General features: G+C 39.5%; 1 protein-coding gene across 5 annotated transcripts in view; it reads right to left on the reverse strand.

The window, feature by feature from the left end:
- Positions 1-5,841, reverse strand: part of SLC30A9 (solute carrier family 30 member 9) — a 42,365-nt gene extending 36,524 nt beyond the window's left edge. For 2 of the 5 annotated variants that reach the window (XM_026093570.2, XM_064511215.1), the window contains exons 1-2: positions 4,260-4,419; positions 3,437-3,613 (exon numbers count right to left, since the gene is read on the reverse strand). In XM_026093570.2, the coding sequence (XP_025949355.1) occupies positions 3,437-3,613; positions 4,260-4,389 (307 nt within the window). In that variant the 5' untranslated portion in view covers positions 4,390-4,419. Of the gene's footprint in view, positions 1-3,378; positions 3,614-4,259; positions 4,420-5,535 lie in introns of those variants that run through there. The other 3 variants (XM_026093572.2, XM_064511213.1, XM_064511214.1) reach the window with 3 other exon arrangements.
- Positions 5,842-18,377: the final 12,536 nt, after the last annotated feature.

Consider the following 18,377-nt stretch of genomic DNA (forward strand, 5'->3'; position numbering starts at 1 on the left):
GCTTTCCATCATGGAAATTAAAAATTTTTTTTACTAGATCTCCAACACTTTAAACACTCTCAAAATATGAAAGCTAGATAATAAGACTTTTAACTTAGCATTGATTAGTAAATTCCTAGCAGCTTGCAAAAGAGTGCAAACTTGCAACATATTACAGAAAGACCCAGAAATTAAATAAAACAACAACAGAACAAAATTGTGCATTTATAGTTTGGGGAAATATTTATGCAAAATTTTAGATGAATAAATATAATGAATTCTGTGCAGTTTATGACAGCTCATCACTGCAATTTTATACACCTTTCATTATGTAATTATAAGAGGCTGAAGTTTCTTAACATACAAAAACCTAGCTTTTTAAAATACAAAACATCTAAATCAAAATCCACATCTCATATCACAAATTGGAATTTTAATTAAACTGAAATATTTTGGTTTTTTAAATTTGAGGGTATGATGCAATAAAAAGTCAATAAAATATGTATATTAATATTTATTTTTTCTGTAAAATATAATCTACAATACCATGAAGTGAATCAATATTTGGAAATTCTTAAATTCCACCAATTTACCTGAGATTTCTGATCACAAACTAGAAATGCAGCAAATAACTCAGACAAATATTGCATGCTGTTTTCATACATCTCACCATAGCTTTCAGAACAGAAACCTTGATTTCAACACCTAGAACCAACATACTCCTCCTTTTGTGCTGTACTACTGGAGGTTTGCCAGCCATCTGCAGTCATTAACAAAACTAAAACTAACCTTGCTGAAAGTGATGCTCAAAATTTGAAGATTCTTCAAGTACATTTGTGTTGTTTAATGAGATACACTTAGCTTAACAGGTGACATGATTTACCGAACAGCCAGATAGTCTCGAAAGCTTTGGCTACATAACTATATTTTTATCAGGCAATTAGTTATGGCCTTAAAAGCAACTAAGAAGTAAGAGTAATGACACTCCAAGTGTATGTCTTGGAAGAGCAACAGTAACAAAAATTTATGTATTCATGAAAATGATTCTACTATGCAACAAAAAAGGTTGGACTATAATATAAGTAACCTGTCTTCCTAAAACAGTCATCCTTTTCAGTTATTGTTTGACTTGAACAACAATAAAAAAACTCCTTTGCTTTGCTTTTCTATTCGTTTCTTGCCAGGCTTAAAATATTTGGCAGCCAATCTATCATTCTTCATGATAACAGATCTCAACTAAGATTGCTTAGAAAAAAATGAGCGCAAATGTGACAAGTCCTTCTCTTTCAGAAACGCTTTATGCAAACTTTATCTCACTGAAACATATCAGACCAACTCTATTTAACAAAAGGTTAAGTCATAAAGTTTCAGAGAAAAAAAAAATCACACATCAAGTATCAAAATTTATATCTGAGCACTGAGATCCCATTAAGTACCCTTTTAAATTTTACTACCTTGGCCTAGAGGCTGGACAAAAAAAAAGTGCATCAATGAGAAAAAATAGAGAATATTTGAATTCAGGACTACTGTTCTTCAGACAAGCAAAGGTTGATCATAACAGTACTTTCAAGATGAATACATTAATTTTTTCAATATCTCATTAACAGGAAAAGCACTCCCCAAGTTTACTGATAGAGGAAGGGAGGCTCAAGAAAGATCTACGATACGCTAAAGATTAAAGTTACCGGAAGAACATGGCAATCATTAAAAGAAGTACATAACCTTTTTAAAATCCTATCAAAATATCATGGTTTTTAAAAAATAAACAGCAGTAATACGTCTGTAATGGATACGAATGTTGTATCCACTAGCGCTCAGAAAAAAAAACCTATATGAAGCGCACACATAACAAAATTCATTCCAAAAAAAAATTCAAAGCAATTGTTCATCTATGCCCAATATCCCAGGGCTGCATTTTCATTTATGTTTGCAAATGCCACCCACTATCAACAAAACCCAAGTTTTACGGTGGCCATATGGCACAGTTCCACTGGTGGTCTAGTACGATCCAAAGCTGCACTGCCACCAAGTGCAGCGTCCCTCCTCCCACCATTTTAGAGACAGTGAGTAGGATCATCTTGCTGATCCAACTGAACACTAACTCAGCAGAACAAGAAAAAAATTTCAGGCTCAAGAAACCTAATTAAGGCAAATACAGGAGAATATAATCAGACAGGAATGGGAAAAGGTGGGAATACCCTTCTAATGACAGTCAACAATTATATAAGTTTAAGGCAATCATGAAAGCAATAGTGCTGAACTCTGTTTTCCTTTGTCCAATTTTTAAGAACACCAGTACCTGTAGATTAAAAACCTAGGGAATATCAACAATTACAAGTTACTCTGGTCTTTAGATGTATCTGGCAGATATCTCTGCAAGATTCTCCATCTAGCAACCATTGTCAGCTCAAGACCTTCTAAGGAACATAAATGATCTCAATGAATATGGTCTTCTAAAATGCAATTACATTCTAAAAACATAATCTGTTAAGATTACAACATTTAGTATCTACCTCTGTACTTCCAAACATTAGAAAAGTAATACTTTCAGATGATTACTTTTGCTAGCTTTTAAGGACTGCTGCAAACCTCAGGAATTTATAAGTTATGAAAGTAAGAACTAATAGCTGCTAACCTACCTAATAACAAAGAGAAGAAAATTTTCTTTAGTAAACTATTCAGTTTTAGAGAAAAGCGCTCAGAAAGAGAGCTCTTGCTTTTAAAATCTTTACCATATCTTAAGCATACTAGTCTTTCAAACATGTATCTGTGCAGTGCTACATTTAATAAGCTGAAAAAAATAAATAATGGGATCAAGCAAGGATGAGACAGCTCTGAATTTGTCAAGCCCCTAACTAGCACAAAATTGACAAGCAAAATCCAGGAGCAAGGATGGTCAGGTTACCCTCATTTTATCAAGTGTTATTGTGAATGTTGCACGTGTAAACACCACCAGATTAGAGACTTCTAGCAGCTGAAACAGCCCAACCATCTTCATCAGGCATCTCTAGCCTAATCTGAAGAAGTCACAATGCTCAGTATTAATACTCATTTAGTCTTTACCACCAGTTCATTTCACACAACAAATCTGCAATACTACAAAAACAGTTCAATTAAGTAAGCAAAGTGATGAAAAACAAGTGATATATTCCATCTCGTCTCATGAATTATCTAATCCCATCCAACATGCACATTTTTATCATCATCATCATGTTCCATTACCCTAAAATTAAATCCTTTATTTAAAGGACTGTCATTCCTCCCTGCTTATACATTTGAAATTTATACATGGCATGCCTACAAGCCACAAATATTAAAAGCTCTGCAACTGTAGTGTAACACTACTGTATAACTGAAATATAACATCAACTGTTACTTATATTAAGTTTTTAAACTTACATAAATAAATAATCTTTACTTTAGTCTTAGCACTGTGAAAACTGAAACAAACAAAGACCTGTTCCAACTTTGGGCCCAGTTTCTTCAGGGGTTGATACATTTGTATCCTCTGATCCAAGATCTTTCTTCTGACCATTAGAGGTATAAACTCTCACTTGACTCATCAGCTGCACAGGCAGACGACTGCAAGGCAGAATATAAGAAAGATTCCCACTTTTCATTGAAGCCTGCCATCCTAAGAGAGAGGAAGGAAAAAAGATGTTTCAGACAAATCATTTTTGAAGGAAAAAGAGGGGAAAGTGAGTCCAAAAATACCAACACAGATGATAAAATGTTAGTTTTTAGTAATGAACTGTGCCTATTTTACCCATGCTTAGGATTTACAAAATGGGAATAGACAGCACGTGCTTTCACTGTGTCCAAACATCCATTTTTAAAAGTCATTCTAACACCTTAAGTTTTTCCACACAACCTCATATTGACTTTTTTCAAAGACACCTAGATGATCTCAGGGGGGAAAAGATAAAAAAAGCAATTTGATGAGACTGGCTTATTAATACATTAAGTTGTGTTCTAGTCATACTGCATCCACCCCCTCCCTTTTTTTTTTTTTTGAGAGAATGCCTTAAACCTAATGCCTAAAACCCTAAAAAAAGCAAACCATTGATTTAAAAGAACACAAACTACTACAAAACTATCAGCCAGTGCTACCATTTCATTTCACTCTGCATAACTCACCAATTTATTGTTTAATGTATAGTGCAATTTAATATCAATTTGCTAAAGCAGTAACTTATGAAAATACACTACATTTTATAAAATGTTTTATACAGAATAATCTCAAATCTTTATATCATCTTTATAAATTACAATATAAATACCTAAAAAGCCAATCAGGAAGTCAGCCTTAGTAGGCAATCGCCAATCTTGAAAGACTAGCCAAGAACAGAGTTGTATGCAGATCTGGCCAACTGGTGTTAATAAGCAGTTTCTTTCTGGCCACACACACATACACTTCCGTAGACATGGCTTTTAACTCCTCAAACCTGAAATACAACATGCAAACTGACTGCTCTGTAAAGCATATATTAAAAAACAAGTAAATTTTAAAAGTCAAACAACGCTGGTAAATCACGTCATACAAAGTAGGTTTGACAAAACAGCATATTCCATAGAAGTCCCAGCAGCCTTCCTTTCATTTTAGTCCTCTAGCAACTGCCTGGGTGTGCACACACTGATTGGGACCTTATTAATGAATGATCTCACAAAAAGAACAGTCAGATAAGCTCTTATGGACTACTAATTGCTGCTAATGTGACAAAAGCCCAGAAGATCAACCCAGCACAGCTCAGTGAAAGACAGCAATAAATACATGACATAAAACGACCAGTGTTGATTCTTGAGCTTTGGTGGTACTGGAAACTTAATCAGCACATTCAGCTTAATTAGTTTTTCCTACTAATTCACGCATACAGACACACACACAAAGTATTTACTGTAATTCAACCATAAGTGACTGTACGAAGAGGGACAAAAACGGTCAGAATTTTAATTTCATGGGATCTCTGGCCTAACGGAAAGGCCAGGACTCACTTTCCAAACCAACAGAAAACCTAGAAGCCTGCATTATATTTTATAATTATTACAAACTCCAAGTCTAAAACATACATTATAAAACAGTATTATGCAAGAGGACTGGAACTGATAGGGTTGGAGCCTATAAAGTGCACGTTGAAAAAGCCCACAATGAGTTGTTTCACTCTCCTTGTCTGCCGAGGCCGTTATTACTCGAGTATTCTCATGTTTTAAGAGGCCAAAAGGCTCAAAATACAGCCACAAACTCGAGCGCTGCTTACAGCACCTTAAAACACCGCAGCAGCTCCGCGAAGGCCTTCCTAAGCAGCGTTCGCCCAAGCGCTTACAGATAGTTCGAGCCGCGAGCCGACGGGCGCCGGCAGAGGCGCGGGGGCCGTCCCTCGTCTCACCGCCCCGCGAGCGCCGGCGGCCCGGAGCATTTGCACACAAACCCAAACCCTTCGGGCCAGCAAACCAGACGCGCGGAATCCCCGCATGTTAACTAAAGCTTTCCGCGCGCACGGATTTCCCAGTGGTTCCAGACGCCGCCGCCAGGCCACGGGCCGCGCCGCAGGGACTCACCGTGGCAGGCGCGACGGAGCGGCGCCGCCTGGCACCGCACGTACAGCCGGTAGAGGCTACGGCAGCCCCGCCGCTGGGCGACCAGGGCCGGCAGCATGGCGGCGACCTCGCGCAGAGCCCGGCCACTGCCCGCCGCGCACGCCAGGGGCCGGCGGGCGGGCGCCGAGTCTCATGGGAGAAGCCGGCGCCGGCGGCGCGGCTCCCACTGCGCCCGGACGCAGAGGCAGGCGGGAGCCCAGCGGTGGGCGGCGCCGCGGAACCCGGATGCGGAGAGAACCGCGCGCCGCCCAACCACCGCTGCTGACTCACGAGCCGCTCGGTGCGCCTGCGCAGAGCTCCGCGCCGCGCCAGCCCGCCGCGGAGCCGCCTCAGCGCCGAGGCGGGAAAAGCCGAGAGGCGGCGAGCGGGTTGGCTGCGGCGAGCAGGGCTGATAAAACGCTCCGGAGGATCACGCACCTTCAACGCAACAAATGACAGCCGTTCCCCTCGCCCCGGCACTACGTCGAGGCGGCGGCCGCGCCCGAGGCCCTCCGCATCGGCAGCAGCACCGCCCACCCGGGGGCAGGAGCAGGGGCAGTATACGGAGCTGGCGCACGGCAGTACTTTTACATTACTTGTTGCAACGAACCAGTGTTTCACAGTCATAGCTAAGTCCTTCAGTATATCTATATATATACACACATACACACACACAAACATGTATATATGCGCCTACCTTCAGAACATCGTATGTGTGCAGAGATATACAGACTGATAATGGTAAAGAGATTTTATATACACACACACAGAAACATACACACATGCTAAATCTCAGCAGAGATAGAGGTGTGTAACAACATGTTATACATTTTTTAGCACACATTAGAACTTGCATTCTAAACCCATTTGCCAGCTCATATCTTTATGAGAAAGGGATCTTCCCTGTCTTTAGGTCCCTCTGAAAACGTACTTCCCTGGGTCGGTGTCAATAAAACAACAAAAAAAAATCAAAAAACCTTTCTTCCAACAAATTACTGTGATGTTTTCCTGTCTCCTTTCTCAGGTCTAATATGAAGGCTCCCTCCATCCCATCCAGATTTAGGCCCAGGACCTGGAAATGTTACAACCCATGGTCGTAGAGATCCAGGTTTCGTGATTCCCTTGGGCTAAATTAAGGTTAAACGACACCTAAACATCAGTTACCTACTTTATTCATTAACTTGAACTTCCAAACGTCATTAACTTGAAGGCAACCTGAACCTGGAAAGCGTAAACAGCCGGCAACGGGCTCTATTGAAATGCTTATAAGAAGAAACAGAGAAAAAGAGTGAAAGATAGAGAAAGGTATAGTCACCACCCTTCGATTCCGCTGTAGAGAAACACACCGCAGCAATGCCACTGCTACTGCACGCACAGGTATTTTGCAGCGTCCGAGGTTTTTATAGGCTCTCGCACCGCCCCGGGAGGGCGCGTCCTCGCTTCTCATGCAAATTAGCGGTCATGCGCAGTCCGTCCTCCAGGAACCTTCCAGAAATGGTCTAGGGGCTTCTCTGGCGGTCTCCACCCCTGCCGTTGCAATGTCAGGGCCAATCAGAAAGCGGGACCGTGCGCCCTCCGGCGTACCTCTACACACAGACACACACACACACACACACACACACACACACACACACACACACACACACACACACACACACACACACACACACACACACACACACACACACACACACACACACACACTCACACACACACTCACACTCACACTCACACTCACTCACACACTCACACACTCACACACACTCACACACTCACTCTGTGTTGCCCGACGGCGCCGCGGCGCTGGGCTCTGGAAGCTTCTTCCGGGTAGGGGCAGCCCTGTGCTGTGGGGTTTTTTGCACGCCTCCTTCATGGCCTGCCACGGCCGTGCAGAACTTGATTACAAAAACATGTCTTGCAGCAGCGTTTGAGACACTAACAACTGGCATGTCCTTAATGGTGTCTTACAGATGTGCTTAGTGTAACCATGTAATTGGTCCCACTGGTATCAGATCACATGCTTTTTTATAAAAAGCAGTTTGGCAATTTGATGTTTTTCCAGGATATCTTAGATATTAATTTACGTGACTCTGACAAACCATCTCTGGCTTCCTCATCTTCATTTGCACGCATTGAGGAACATGAGAACTCACCAGAAGTTAGCTTGGCAGGGAATTCAGGTAATTGATGCATCTGATAATCTGCAATGCGTTTGCTCACCTAAAGGGAATTACGGTGCTTGTCTTTGACATACCCAATTAGATTTTGAACAGGGTTTACTGGCACATAACTTCTTTAACAGTCAGCTAGTGATTAGTTTTGCAAATGTAAGTTTTCTGTAAGCCTGATAGAGGCAGATTGAAGTAAAATACTTGCACAAAATATAATTAACACTTAACTTCCCAATAGTCCAATCATAGCTATACCAGGTGAATTCATAGTATTGAAACAGATGCTGTATCATTAAGTGCCAGATGTACAGCTATGGAGTTAAATACTAAATTAACTGCAAGTTGTAAAGTAGCCTAGGTGGAGTTAAGTCACCCATTATCAGTTGGAGTGTAACATGCAACCGATATGTTTTGCTGACTGTTTGTTATTTGGGCAAGAGCCTAGCAATAGCAAGTTTAACAAATTTCCTTTCTTTCAAGTTCCTTAAGTTTCTTTTCTGTAGGTAAAGATACCTGAAAGAATACTAGTAGACAGAAAATCTTAAAACATTCGTAATTTGTGAAGAATACCTGCTATAGTCCAGAAAAGATGCAAACTGTTGCATTATTTCTAAAAATATTTTTCTTTAGGTCTACCTTTTCCTACCCAAAAAGAAATGGAATCACTGAATTATTTCATATTCTTACATACGAGTGAATTCCAATAAATATTCATAAGGAAGGAAATCAGTAAAGCTGGAATAATACAAACATTACCAGCATGGAGGTCAACCAGGATTTTTATCAGGGGCCCTGGGTGAACCTTTCCATTAATGAACGCTGAAGCCTGCGGAAGGAGAAAAAGAACAAGCGATAGGATCTGAAATGGCCTCTGTTCAGCCTGGGATAGACAAGTACATGAAGCAATCAGTAATGAATTGCCATGCTTCACTATGTGTACCCACAGTGTCCTTTAAAACACAAATCCCAAATCTTTATCTAGTAGCATCACAGTCATCAGTTTTATCGATCACTAGCAGTGAACAGAGCAACATTCCAAATGGTAAGGAACTTGCTATATAATAACATATAGAAACTATACTAAGCTTTTCTGGTTATAGCAGAGGAAACTATATAGCTATAGTGAATGGGTAAACTTTTTTCTCATTGTTAATAAAGCAACATTAAAAAATAAAGCAACATTATAATTCAGTATATTCAGAATTGCATCCTAACATTTTATTGTACATAATGATTATTCAGTAGCCATTTTAAGTCTGTATCTCATGAAACATCTTTAAAAAAACCTCATTCAAGTTGTACACTCCCACCTGATAACAATTATTAAAAAAAAAAAAAAAAGAACATTCCACACTTCAGAGTTCTTCTGTTATGAGCAGGGAAAGCTTCCCCTAACATACCATTTCCCTTAACATACAGGATTTCCCCATTTGTTGACTCACACTACAGAATAATTCCAATACTCTATATTAATAAAATCTGACCAAGGCTCCTGAGCAGTTTGGGCACAACTCCCATGCCACAGTTATATACTACGTGAAGAGCACCAGTGCTGTGCTCGTGCAAGGGCTTCTGCGCAACCTGAACCCAGGGCACAGGCTACATCGCAGGACTACCTGCATAGACAGGATGGGCAATCCCACCTCGCAGCACCATTGGCGAGGACACTTACCCTTCCCTTTGCTGGCCTATCTATCACAGTTCTCAGCCACATGAAGATTTTAGTTTATTGCTTGTAAGCAATAAGCTTCAGGTTTATCGGGTAGGTGTCACTGCCTCAGGCTTCCTTTTCCAAAAAACACTTTTAAAACCTTGCTGTTGTATGAAGCATATTACCTTGTCAGTAAAAATTTAAAAGGTTATTAAGTTGCTTTACCTGTGTTGCAAAAAATCTTCAGGAAGTACAGGGACTGCAATTATAACCTTTCAAGATTTGGAACCTGCTTTATGGAGAAGTCTGAAAAAAAATATCAATGTATAAGCAGTTCTAAGTAAAAGCAGGTGTCTGAATTGAAAGACAAAATACAGACCTTCGGAGAGTCCATCTATTTTTTCCTCATTCTCATTTATTTAAAAGAAATGGGTAACTGACTGGATTACATGAGCTACAGCAAAACCTCCTGGCGACTTTTGCAAGGTTACTGTCCAGTATGAAATTTATGATGCATATGTAAAGGATAATATACAGTGAGGCATTTTAGTGTGACTTATTTGAGAACTGATAGAATGTAAAGCCAATTTGAATATTTTTAAATCTCAAAATGTATTAAAAATTTCAAGTTCATACAGTGGAGGAGACTTACATGTCATCAAGACACCCACAAGAGTTGAGTTAATGACTTAAAATAGTTTAAAATTGCTGTTTGCAACTCCTAGAACATCCTGTGGTGCTCACCTTGCATTCAGCATTTTTTTTTAAGGGAGAGTCTATGTGGGTTCTGTGCCTTTTATGATGCTGCACATAGTGTTAACATCACAGAAATACTTACCAATAGTTTAAAAAAAACCACACCAATACATAAGGTATCCAATAATCCTGGACAACCTTTAAATTTTACAGGCAAATTATTTAAGTTAACAGAAACAGAAAACTACTTAATGAGGGAGAGCGCATAAGCACAAAATTAAGTCTGTGTAATCACGTACTACTTGAGGTCTGCAAGGTCCTACTGAGAACCTATTTCATAGGTCACAGGGTCAAAGATCAGAATAAGCTAGAAATAAGAATCATGTTAACCTCAGTAAGTCTGTGTTTTTGATTACTCACATGCAGTTCATTCACATGAACACCAGCTCTGTTTTGTGCAGCATGGCCATCTCCAGCTTCTTGAGCACTGGGCAGCACTGATCACCAATCCTTCTGAAGCCAGCAGCAGTCACAGGATGAGCAACATCCTGACACTGGTGTTAGGTCACCCTACTGCAGCAGACGCTTTCAGCTCTCCCACAGCTTGACAACAATGTCACTTCCTCAGGAACCCAGGTGACACCATGTCAGATCTTCTGCAAGGCTGAAGCTGGCATTGCTATTACAGGATCAGGTGAAAAGGGAGTACAGTAACAGGGGGATGGTGCCACAGAAGAGACAAAGGGTTTAGTGACAGCAGACAGTATCAAAAAATGGACAGGTAAAAAAGGGAAAGAATATCAAAGCAGGAGAAAGACTGGATAGACTTTGAGGGCTGGAGATTGACAGGAAGCACAGAAGCTGAGATACCATTTGGCCCTTTATTTTGTACTAGAAATACTTCAGGAACCACGTGTGTCTGCATAGTTTGAAAGCCTGTGCCCCTATTAGAGATTGAAGCGTGTCAGGACCATGGCTGGGGCACATACTTCAGTTTGGTTTCTGTCTCAATCCAATATCGGGAAGGTTTCGTTACAATCCCAAGGACGAGATTAAGACGCTAAAACCGGTCAAATATTGTACAACCTTTTAACTTTATTTTCCACGAAGTGGGGAGAAAAGGTGGGGAAAGGCAAAGGGGAGGCAAAGGGGAGAGGGGAACAAGGGTAAGGGGAAAAGAAAGTTGGAAGAGAAGAAACTAGCTACCACCACTCCGAGTCCAATGATGTTCTGCTGACTCTGTTCGAGATCTCCAATCGTTGCAAGCCTTGTCAAGGCCGGGGTCTTTTCAGTGCCAAATCAAAGCGAATTAAATAAATACATTTTAGTGATGCATGTGCAGTAATTACAGCTCAAGCTGGGTGCCTGCAAAGAGGGACCCCGAACAAAGAAATCCCTGGATAACTATAACTTTCAAATCTAAGCTCTCCACCCCTCACATGGTAATTTAGACCAATAGTAATATTCAGGTCTGGGGTCTCCTGCTCCCTATTGGGTCTCATCGCTGTCCCTAGACAGGCTGTTTATCTTTACTGTTGCAGTTTCTGCTGACAGATGTGTCTTCATTCCTCGGGTCCCATCGTTGTCTCTCAAGGTCCTGGCAAGGAGGTGGTAATTCCAGCAATTAACACTGCCCCAGCAGTGAAAGTAGGTGTTATCTCCCAAGGTCCCGACAAGGGGGAGATAGTCCAGACCTCCCTAATTAACAGTTTCAGCAGTGAGAGGAGGCTTTGTTTCCCAGGATCCTGGCGCCCAAGCAGGGCTTATTTCAAAGCTCTGACATCCTCCCTTTCGGAGTGTGAAGCACAGGAATGCAAACTGCTTGTAACTCCCTTATCTTTCTAGCCTGCACCAGCTCTGGGGCCCTTTCTCACTGAACTAGGGAGTGCAGCCTAAGGCTTCAGCAAATTTAGCTACTCATGCTAAGCGAGTTTTATAGAAGTTGTGCTAAGCAGCAATAATTTACAGTCCAGGTCCCAAAGTCTCTGCCCGATCGTGGTCTGGTTCGGCGCAGGCTCAGTGTGTCCTGAATGGTTGCAGGGAGACCATTTCGGGGGTCGCAGCAGCTCAGTCCTGTTCCTGCTGGGAACAGATGGCTTGTTCGGGGTTATGGTTTGCTTGCACCTTATGTACCAAGAAATGTTGAAGGCAAAAGTTCACTCATCTGTCTGCCAGTTTCACAGTAAGTAAGAACAATCAAGAGATTCACTTCAAGAACACAGTATAGCTCTGATCAACATGCCAATGCAGGCACTCCTGATAAGTACCTGATAGTCTGTTTTTCCTAAAGTGAGGCATTACACTTTTAAGGAATTTGCTCCCTCAGTGAGGAACAAAAGGTCACCTGCACATCTCTCAACAAAATTAATGGGACATCTACTTAGACGTACACAGCTACAATCAAAACATAGAAAAGGGAAAGATACATGCAGCTGTGCATCTTTAGTCATACCACAAATATCCATAACTCTGCACTTTGCTTAGAGCTTAGGTAAGGAAAAGGGAAGGGAATTAAAAGGTTACAGCTCCCTTATCAAAAAACCCCACACCTACACATCCAGAAAAATTTCAAATGTAAAGCAGCAATATCCTAAACAAAAAAGGGATGAGGATTCTGCTAATGTAACTATACTGCTTTATAATTGCAAGGATTTGGCAATAAAGGTCTTAGGACCTTTATTATGGGATGCTCTCATAGATCATAGAATCTTTTAGTTTCTCCACTAAACAAGGACAGAAAGCATTTTGGCTTGTAATTAATTATTTCCTTAAAGAAAACCTAACCATAAATCTGGTTTTCCTTTCATCTCCTTTCCTGTAAACATCAATGCATAAACTACATGCTTGTGGAGCCAAAGTACAATAAACCATGAAGAAGCATTATTCTCTTGAAAAGGGTAAAAGAAAAGAAGTTCTGCTGTAGCTGACACATGAAGTGCACCTTACATTACTGAAGTGTCTTGTTTCATAGTTGCAAGCCAGCCACTACAGGTCAGTGGTTTGGAATAAAATTAGAACACTGCAGAAAAACTCCCCTTTATTTAAACTGACCAAATTTCCACAATTTCTAACCTTTGGGTAATGAAAAAATTCTTAGGGATAGTAGCACTTGCCCCCATCCTCATGAAAAAATAGCTTATTTACTGTTTTAAGAATTGTACATAATGCATACTCTATTGAAACAACTACTCTTTTACCTGAACAGTAGTATGGAGAGATGTATACAAACTTGAGACTAGAGGAGGCTTCCTGTATCAAATCTATTCTGCAGCTTCTGCAGCTCTGTCATACAATCCTTCATGAACAAATTAAACACTAGCTTAAAAGCAGCTTGATTCTTTTGCTCACACTATAAGAATATGAAATAAGGTTCTTTCAAGTCAGTTTCACAAGTACTTCTGAAGTGTAAAATGGCAAGAGATTAGAAACACCTATACAGTGCAAGAATTTTTTTTTAAGCTATTTCCCTCACAAACATTTTCCATTTTCTGAGAAGAGAGAGGGCTGGCAGAGATAAGGAAGAGACAAACAGCAAAACATATGAAAGAAATATTCAAATGGAAAAAAATAGGGCACAACAAAACATTATTTTATTAGTAATCATTTATCTGCTGCTGTAAGTGTACACAACATTGATCCACAGCATGTATACATCATGCAGCCACAGGGCTTGCCTCTGCTCCAAAGAATGATGTTTAAAAATTTTTACGCAATTTTTAAAAAGTGCAAAGCACCACTGGATGGTGGATCCTCTTTCTGGTGAGGAGGAATGGATGAAGAACTACACGGTAAACTAGTGCTTGATGCTATAACTGTAATTTCTAAGGTTTGAATATTCCTATGTATTAAAAAATTATGTAATTGTTTAAATGCTGACAGACCTATTAGAATTCAGACGTGTGCTTTAAGTGAACTTCACGTTACCACCCTCCTTTACAAAAACCTTGCCTATAAAAGCCTTGACCTAAAGCTTATTGTCAATGAGAATATTCCCAGTGGTTGCAATGTGCTTTAGACAGGCCCTAACTGTATAGCAGAAAGTATGTTGAAAGGAATTCTAACGGACACTAGAATACCCATTGTTTCAAAAATTAAAAAAAAAAAAAATCTGATCAGATTTCCAAAATAGAAAAAAGTGCAAATCCAAAAATATTAAAATGATGAATTAAAAATAGCATGTGCTATGTACAAGAATTCTTTGCACACACAAGTAAATATACATCAGGACAAAATCCTATGCATTTGAGTGTAGTATCTTCCCTAGAGTGCTAATACACAAACATAACAAAGGAAGAAGAAAAGAAAAGCTTTACAACAAAAAAAAATACCCCAAGAAGCCCAGTAGCAATATAGACTATAGTAAATGTTTACTTCTCTACTTTCCCATGATATGAGCCTCAAAAATAACGGACAAGAGCACGTAATTCCAGAAAACCTTTCTTTTGTTCATTTTAAGTAGATAAAGATCAGCCTGTCTTGCACAACATGGCAGCATCTGAAGACACTATTCCAATGACATTTTAATACAGAATAGATTTGAAATAATTTTCAGCTGGAAAACTTAAGTGCTATGCAGATAATAATGATAATGTCATAGAGCCACAAGAGCGGAGATTTGAGGTTTATGAAAGCAACAGAGCACTCAAGTCAGATTTCCGTACCTCTTTTTATTATACAAAGCTAAACTCCTCAGTTTTTCTCTTGTTTTTTCTCCTCGTTCTTACTTCTTCCCTAGTAGTTTTCACAAGGATAGAAAAGTAAACTCAGCATTGCTCTAAACACTGCTGATGGTCTAGTTCTGCATTTTTATGATAATCTCCAATTTTCCTGTTAAATATCTCAACTGACTGGTACACTATACTCTTGTTCTTCACATTGGCAAAGCTGTTAACATCCATAAAAAACACATACAGCAGAAAATGAAAATACTATGATCTGCACTTGTTTGCAAAGAAAGCAGCATGCAGGCTCCTGCTTGGGGAGCAGACTGCTGGCAACACCTTACTAACCCCACAAGGAAGACACCACGATCAGGCACATGAAAAAAACAGGATAAAGGGAGATAATTATTCTCCAATTAACCATTGCATTCTGTTAAGTGAAAGGTCTTTGACTCCTCAGAATATAATCCACACTATTGCTTCTCCAAGACTAACTTGGACTGCAGATGTATGGTTGAAGTCAGTTGTGATAGAATAAAACCCATCTGATGGGAGCTGGGGTTGAACAGAAGTCAGTTATTTAAAGCATCACCACAAGTAAGTTAGGGGTACCCCACAAAAGAAAGTAACAGGGATCACACTATTCACAGCACTGGTTTATGGTTTTGTTTACTCGTCACAAAACAAATTACACTGATAAATTCGAAATAATCAAGTGCTGGTTATCAGAGCAGCAATTGGTCTTATTAAGCTAGTGTGATACAACCACAATCAAAGCCGCCTACTAGAAGATTCACAGAACAGGATATTACTCCCACCAAAACACAGACATACATATAACTTCACTGCTATTGACACCTGTATTGAAAATATGGTAGTAAACTCAGCATCTATGCTAGCTTTCACAGAAGTTGGCCTGACATTTACACTGGTATAAATCGTAATCGTTCCAATGACTTAAAACAGATACCAGATTTTTTTTGATTTTGATATGCAATTTAATCTTTCTTTCTCTCTAGGGAAGCAAGCAAGAAGTTATAGTAGTTTACTATATCCTGAGCTATTCTGGGAGGGAAAAAAAGAACAACCTAGAACATTTAACATGCAAAGCCTTTGGTCAGTAACTCAAACTCAGAAATGAGCTTAAACAACTGTTGTTTTGCAACATAACATTGGTAATATTTTAAATCCAGCAAAAACTACACAATCTGATTTCAAGAACATCAACAAAACCATAGCTGTATCAATACAGAAACAAAACAATTTAATTTGTTTTGAAATAAATATTTGACATACAAAGCACATACAGTGAAAGAGGGTCACAATAAATTACAAGTGGAGATACTTCACTCATTCACTGACAAAAGCCCTTGGTAGCTGCAATTTCATACCATCAAATTTATCATTCTTGCTGATTTAAGCAGAACACTAAACAAATATGGATCCCAGTCCTTACTTTCACAGGTACTGGCATGGATAATTTACTGCAGTGATCCAATTTGAAAATCAGTAGGGACCAGTAAATCACTGCATAAAAGAAAGAGCGAATGAGGTGCTTTTTCCTTAGTGTCAGCAGCCTGTGATTATTATGTTTATTAGATTTTCTTGAGAGGGCTTCACATTTTCTCAAACATGCAGGAGAACTGTATTTCCCCTCTGAGCCTTACATTAGCATTTTGTGCCTCAGCCCTTGAATACAAGAAAAAGATGAATTTCTCAATTCATTTTAGAAGTTTGTGCTGTCTGGATGGCGCAGAACTAAGCAACTCCCTTACTCATACAGTATCTGCTATTATCATGGAGCTAGCTTTTGTAGAAATGTTAATAAGGAATACTGACATAGTCTATGAAAAGGATATTTTTGAATCTACATTTAATCTTAAATTCAATTACATTATTTCACAGATGCATTATCAGTATGGATAAAGGATTGCTTAAGGTTCTGTCCTTGAAGAGTAGCCTAAAACAGCAAGGCCTGATTCTTCCTCAAATTTTAATAAACTTCTAGCACATTAAAGTTCCAATACAAAGATACACTGATTAGTTTCAGTATTGTTAAATTATAACCACAAATACGTACACTACAGCAAGTATAAGCAAATGTAACGGATCAGCATAGCCTGCTAACATCTCTCTCACACATAAGTACTCATGATCTCATTCTCCTGCACATTCCTCCTCACCAGAAAGAAGAAGGTATCAGGGGCCATACCTAGGTATGCTTCCCTTCCACAAGGGAAGCAGTTTTTGACAACATTTTGAGAGTATGCTGTTCTAGCTCAATGGTCTTGATCACCCTTAATCTGAGCACCATATGGTACAGTATTTTTTTCAGTTGTTTAAGCAGCAGTATCATTTTCGAAACAGGACCAAGAAATCATATGTGGCATACAAAATAATCACAGTCCCTTGAACACTTGCCCAACATTCTTTTTCTATTTCCTGCTCTGCCAGAGCTCTTATATTACCTTGGGCAAGTGATCTTTCCTTCCATGCCTCAGTTCCTACCTGTAAAATGGGCAATAATTGTACTTCCTTAATTAGTGAGGGATTTCTACAGCAAATATTGTGATGCAAGTGCCTAATGATAAAGGGGGACCAACACAGGCTACAAAGCAACTATGTAATCTGTTTGAACAGCATACTCAAACACATAGCTCGAACTGTATAAATTCAGATCAGAAACTAGTCTGTAGCTCAAAACTAAGGTTCAGAAGCTGACAGCTCAGAAACTGTCACAACAAACACTGACTTGCAATTATAATAAAGTTCGTTAAACATGAAACTTAGTATACTAACAGATATTGCTCCCCCTTCAACATCCATCATGGAACAGTTAACACTTCTGTTATCAGGAAACAATGTATAAAACTGACAGCACAAAGATGATGATAAAAGTATAAAATTAAATAAAGGACAATAAAGGGAAGGATGGATGTATTAATGGATTATTTGCTTATAAGAAATCCCAACTGGCATTAGCAGTTCCCAACAGACCTAATTTGTCTGTTTCCACCTGTAGATAAATAAAGCATCAGGACCAAAGCTTTATGTTGGAACCTCACCTCTACTTCTACAGCAAGCTTGTGCAACAGTGAGGGGTATGACCTACTTATAGAATTTATGCAGCAGCACTTAAACTTATGAAAGCTAAGACAATTAAAAACCTATATATACCAGCGGAAACAATTACCACATTAGGCTGGCAAACTTTCACTAGGGAAAGGATGCTTCTCCTCACATTTGGGGTAGGTAAATGGATTTCATGATCAGTTACAAAATTGCTCTACGTATCACAGACTCCTGCTACAGGCTCTGCATCACGACTATCTGCCAGCAGCAAAACAAAACCAAAACCACGCACATGTTCTTTTCACCAGAAAAATCTCAAACTGTCAGGCGACAACCAGCATTTGATGTGTTTAGTTGTTAGTATAGAAACAGTCACAAACTGTAGTTAGGAAGCAGGCATAAGACAGAACTCAGGTAGCATTGAGAAATTTCAGTATTATCACTTAGGCAGTCTAAGGCTAGAGTAAATAAATCAAAGTTGATACAGAGTGCAGGCCAGTAGCCTGATCCATTTTGCTTGGAAGTTCTCATTGTTCCACGTTTTCTTGGCATACCTTGCAGGTAAGTTTTTCC

The sequence above is a fragment of the Dromaius novaehollandiae genome, chromosome 4, assembly GCF_036370855.1.
Source record: "Dromaius novaehollandiae isolate bDroNov1 chromosome 4, bDroNov1.hap1, whole genome shotgun sequence".
Classification (NCBI taxonomy): Eukaryota; Metazoa; Chordata; class Aves; order Casuariiformes; family Dromaiidae; genus Dromaius; species Dromaius novaehollandiae.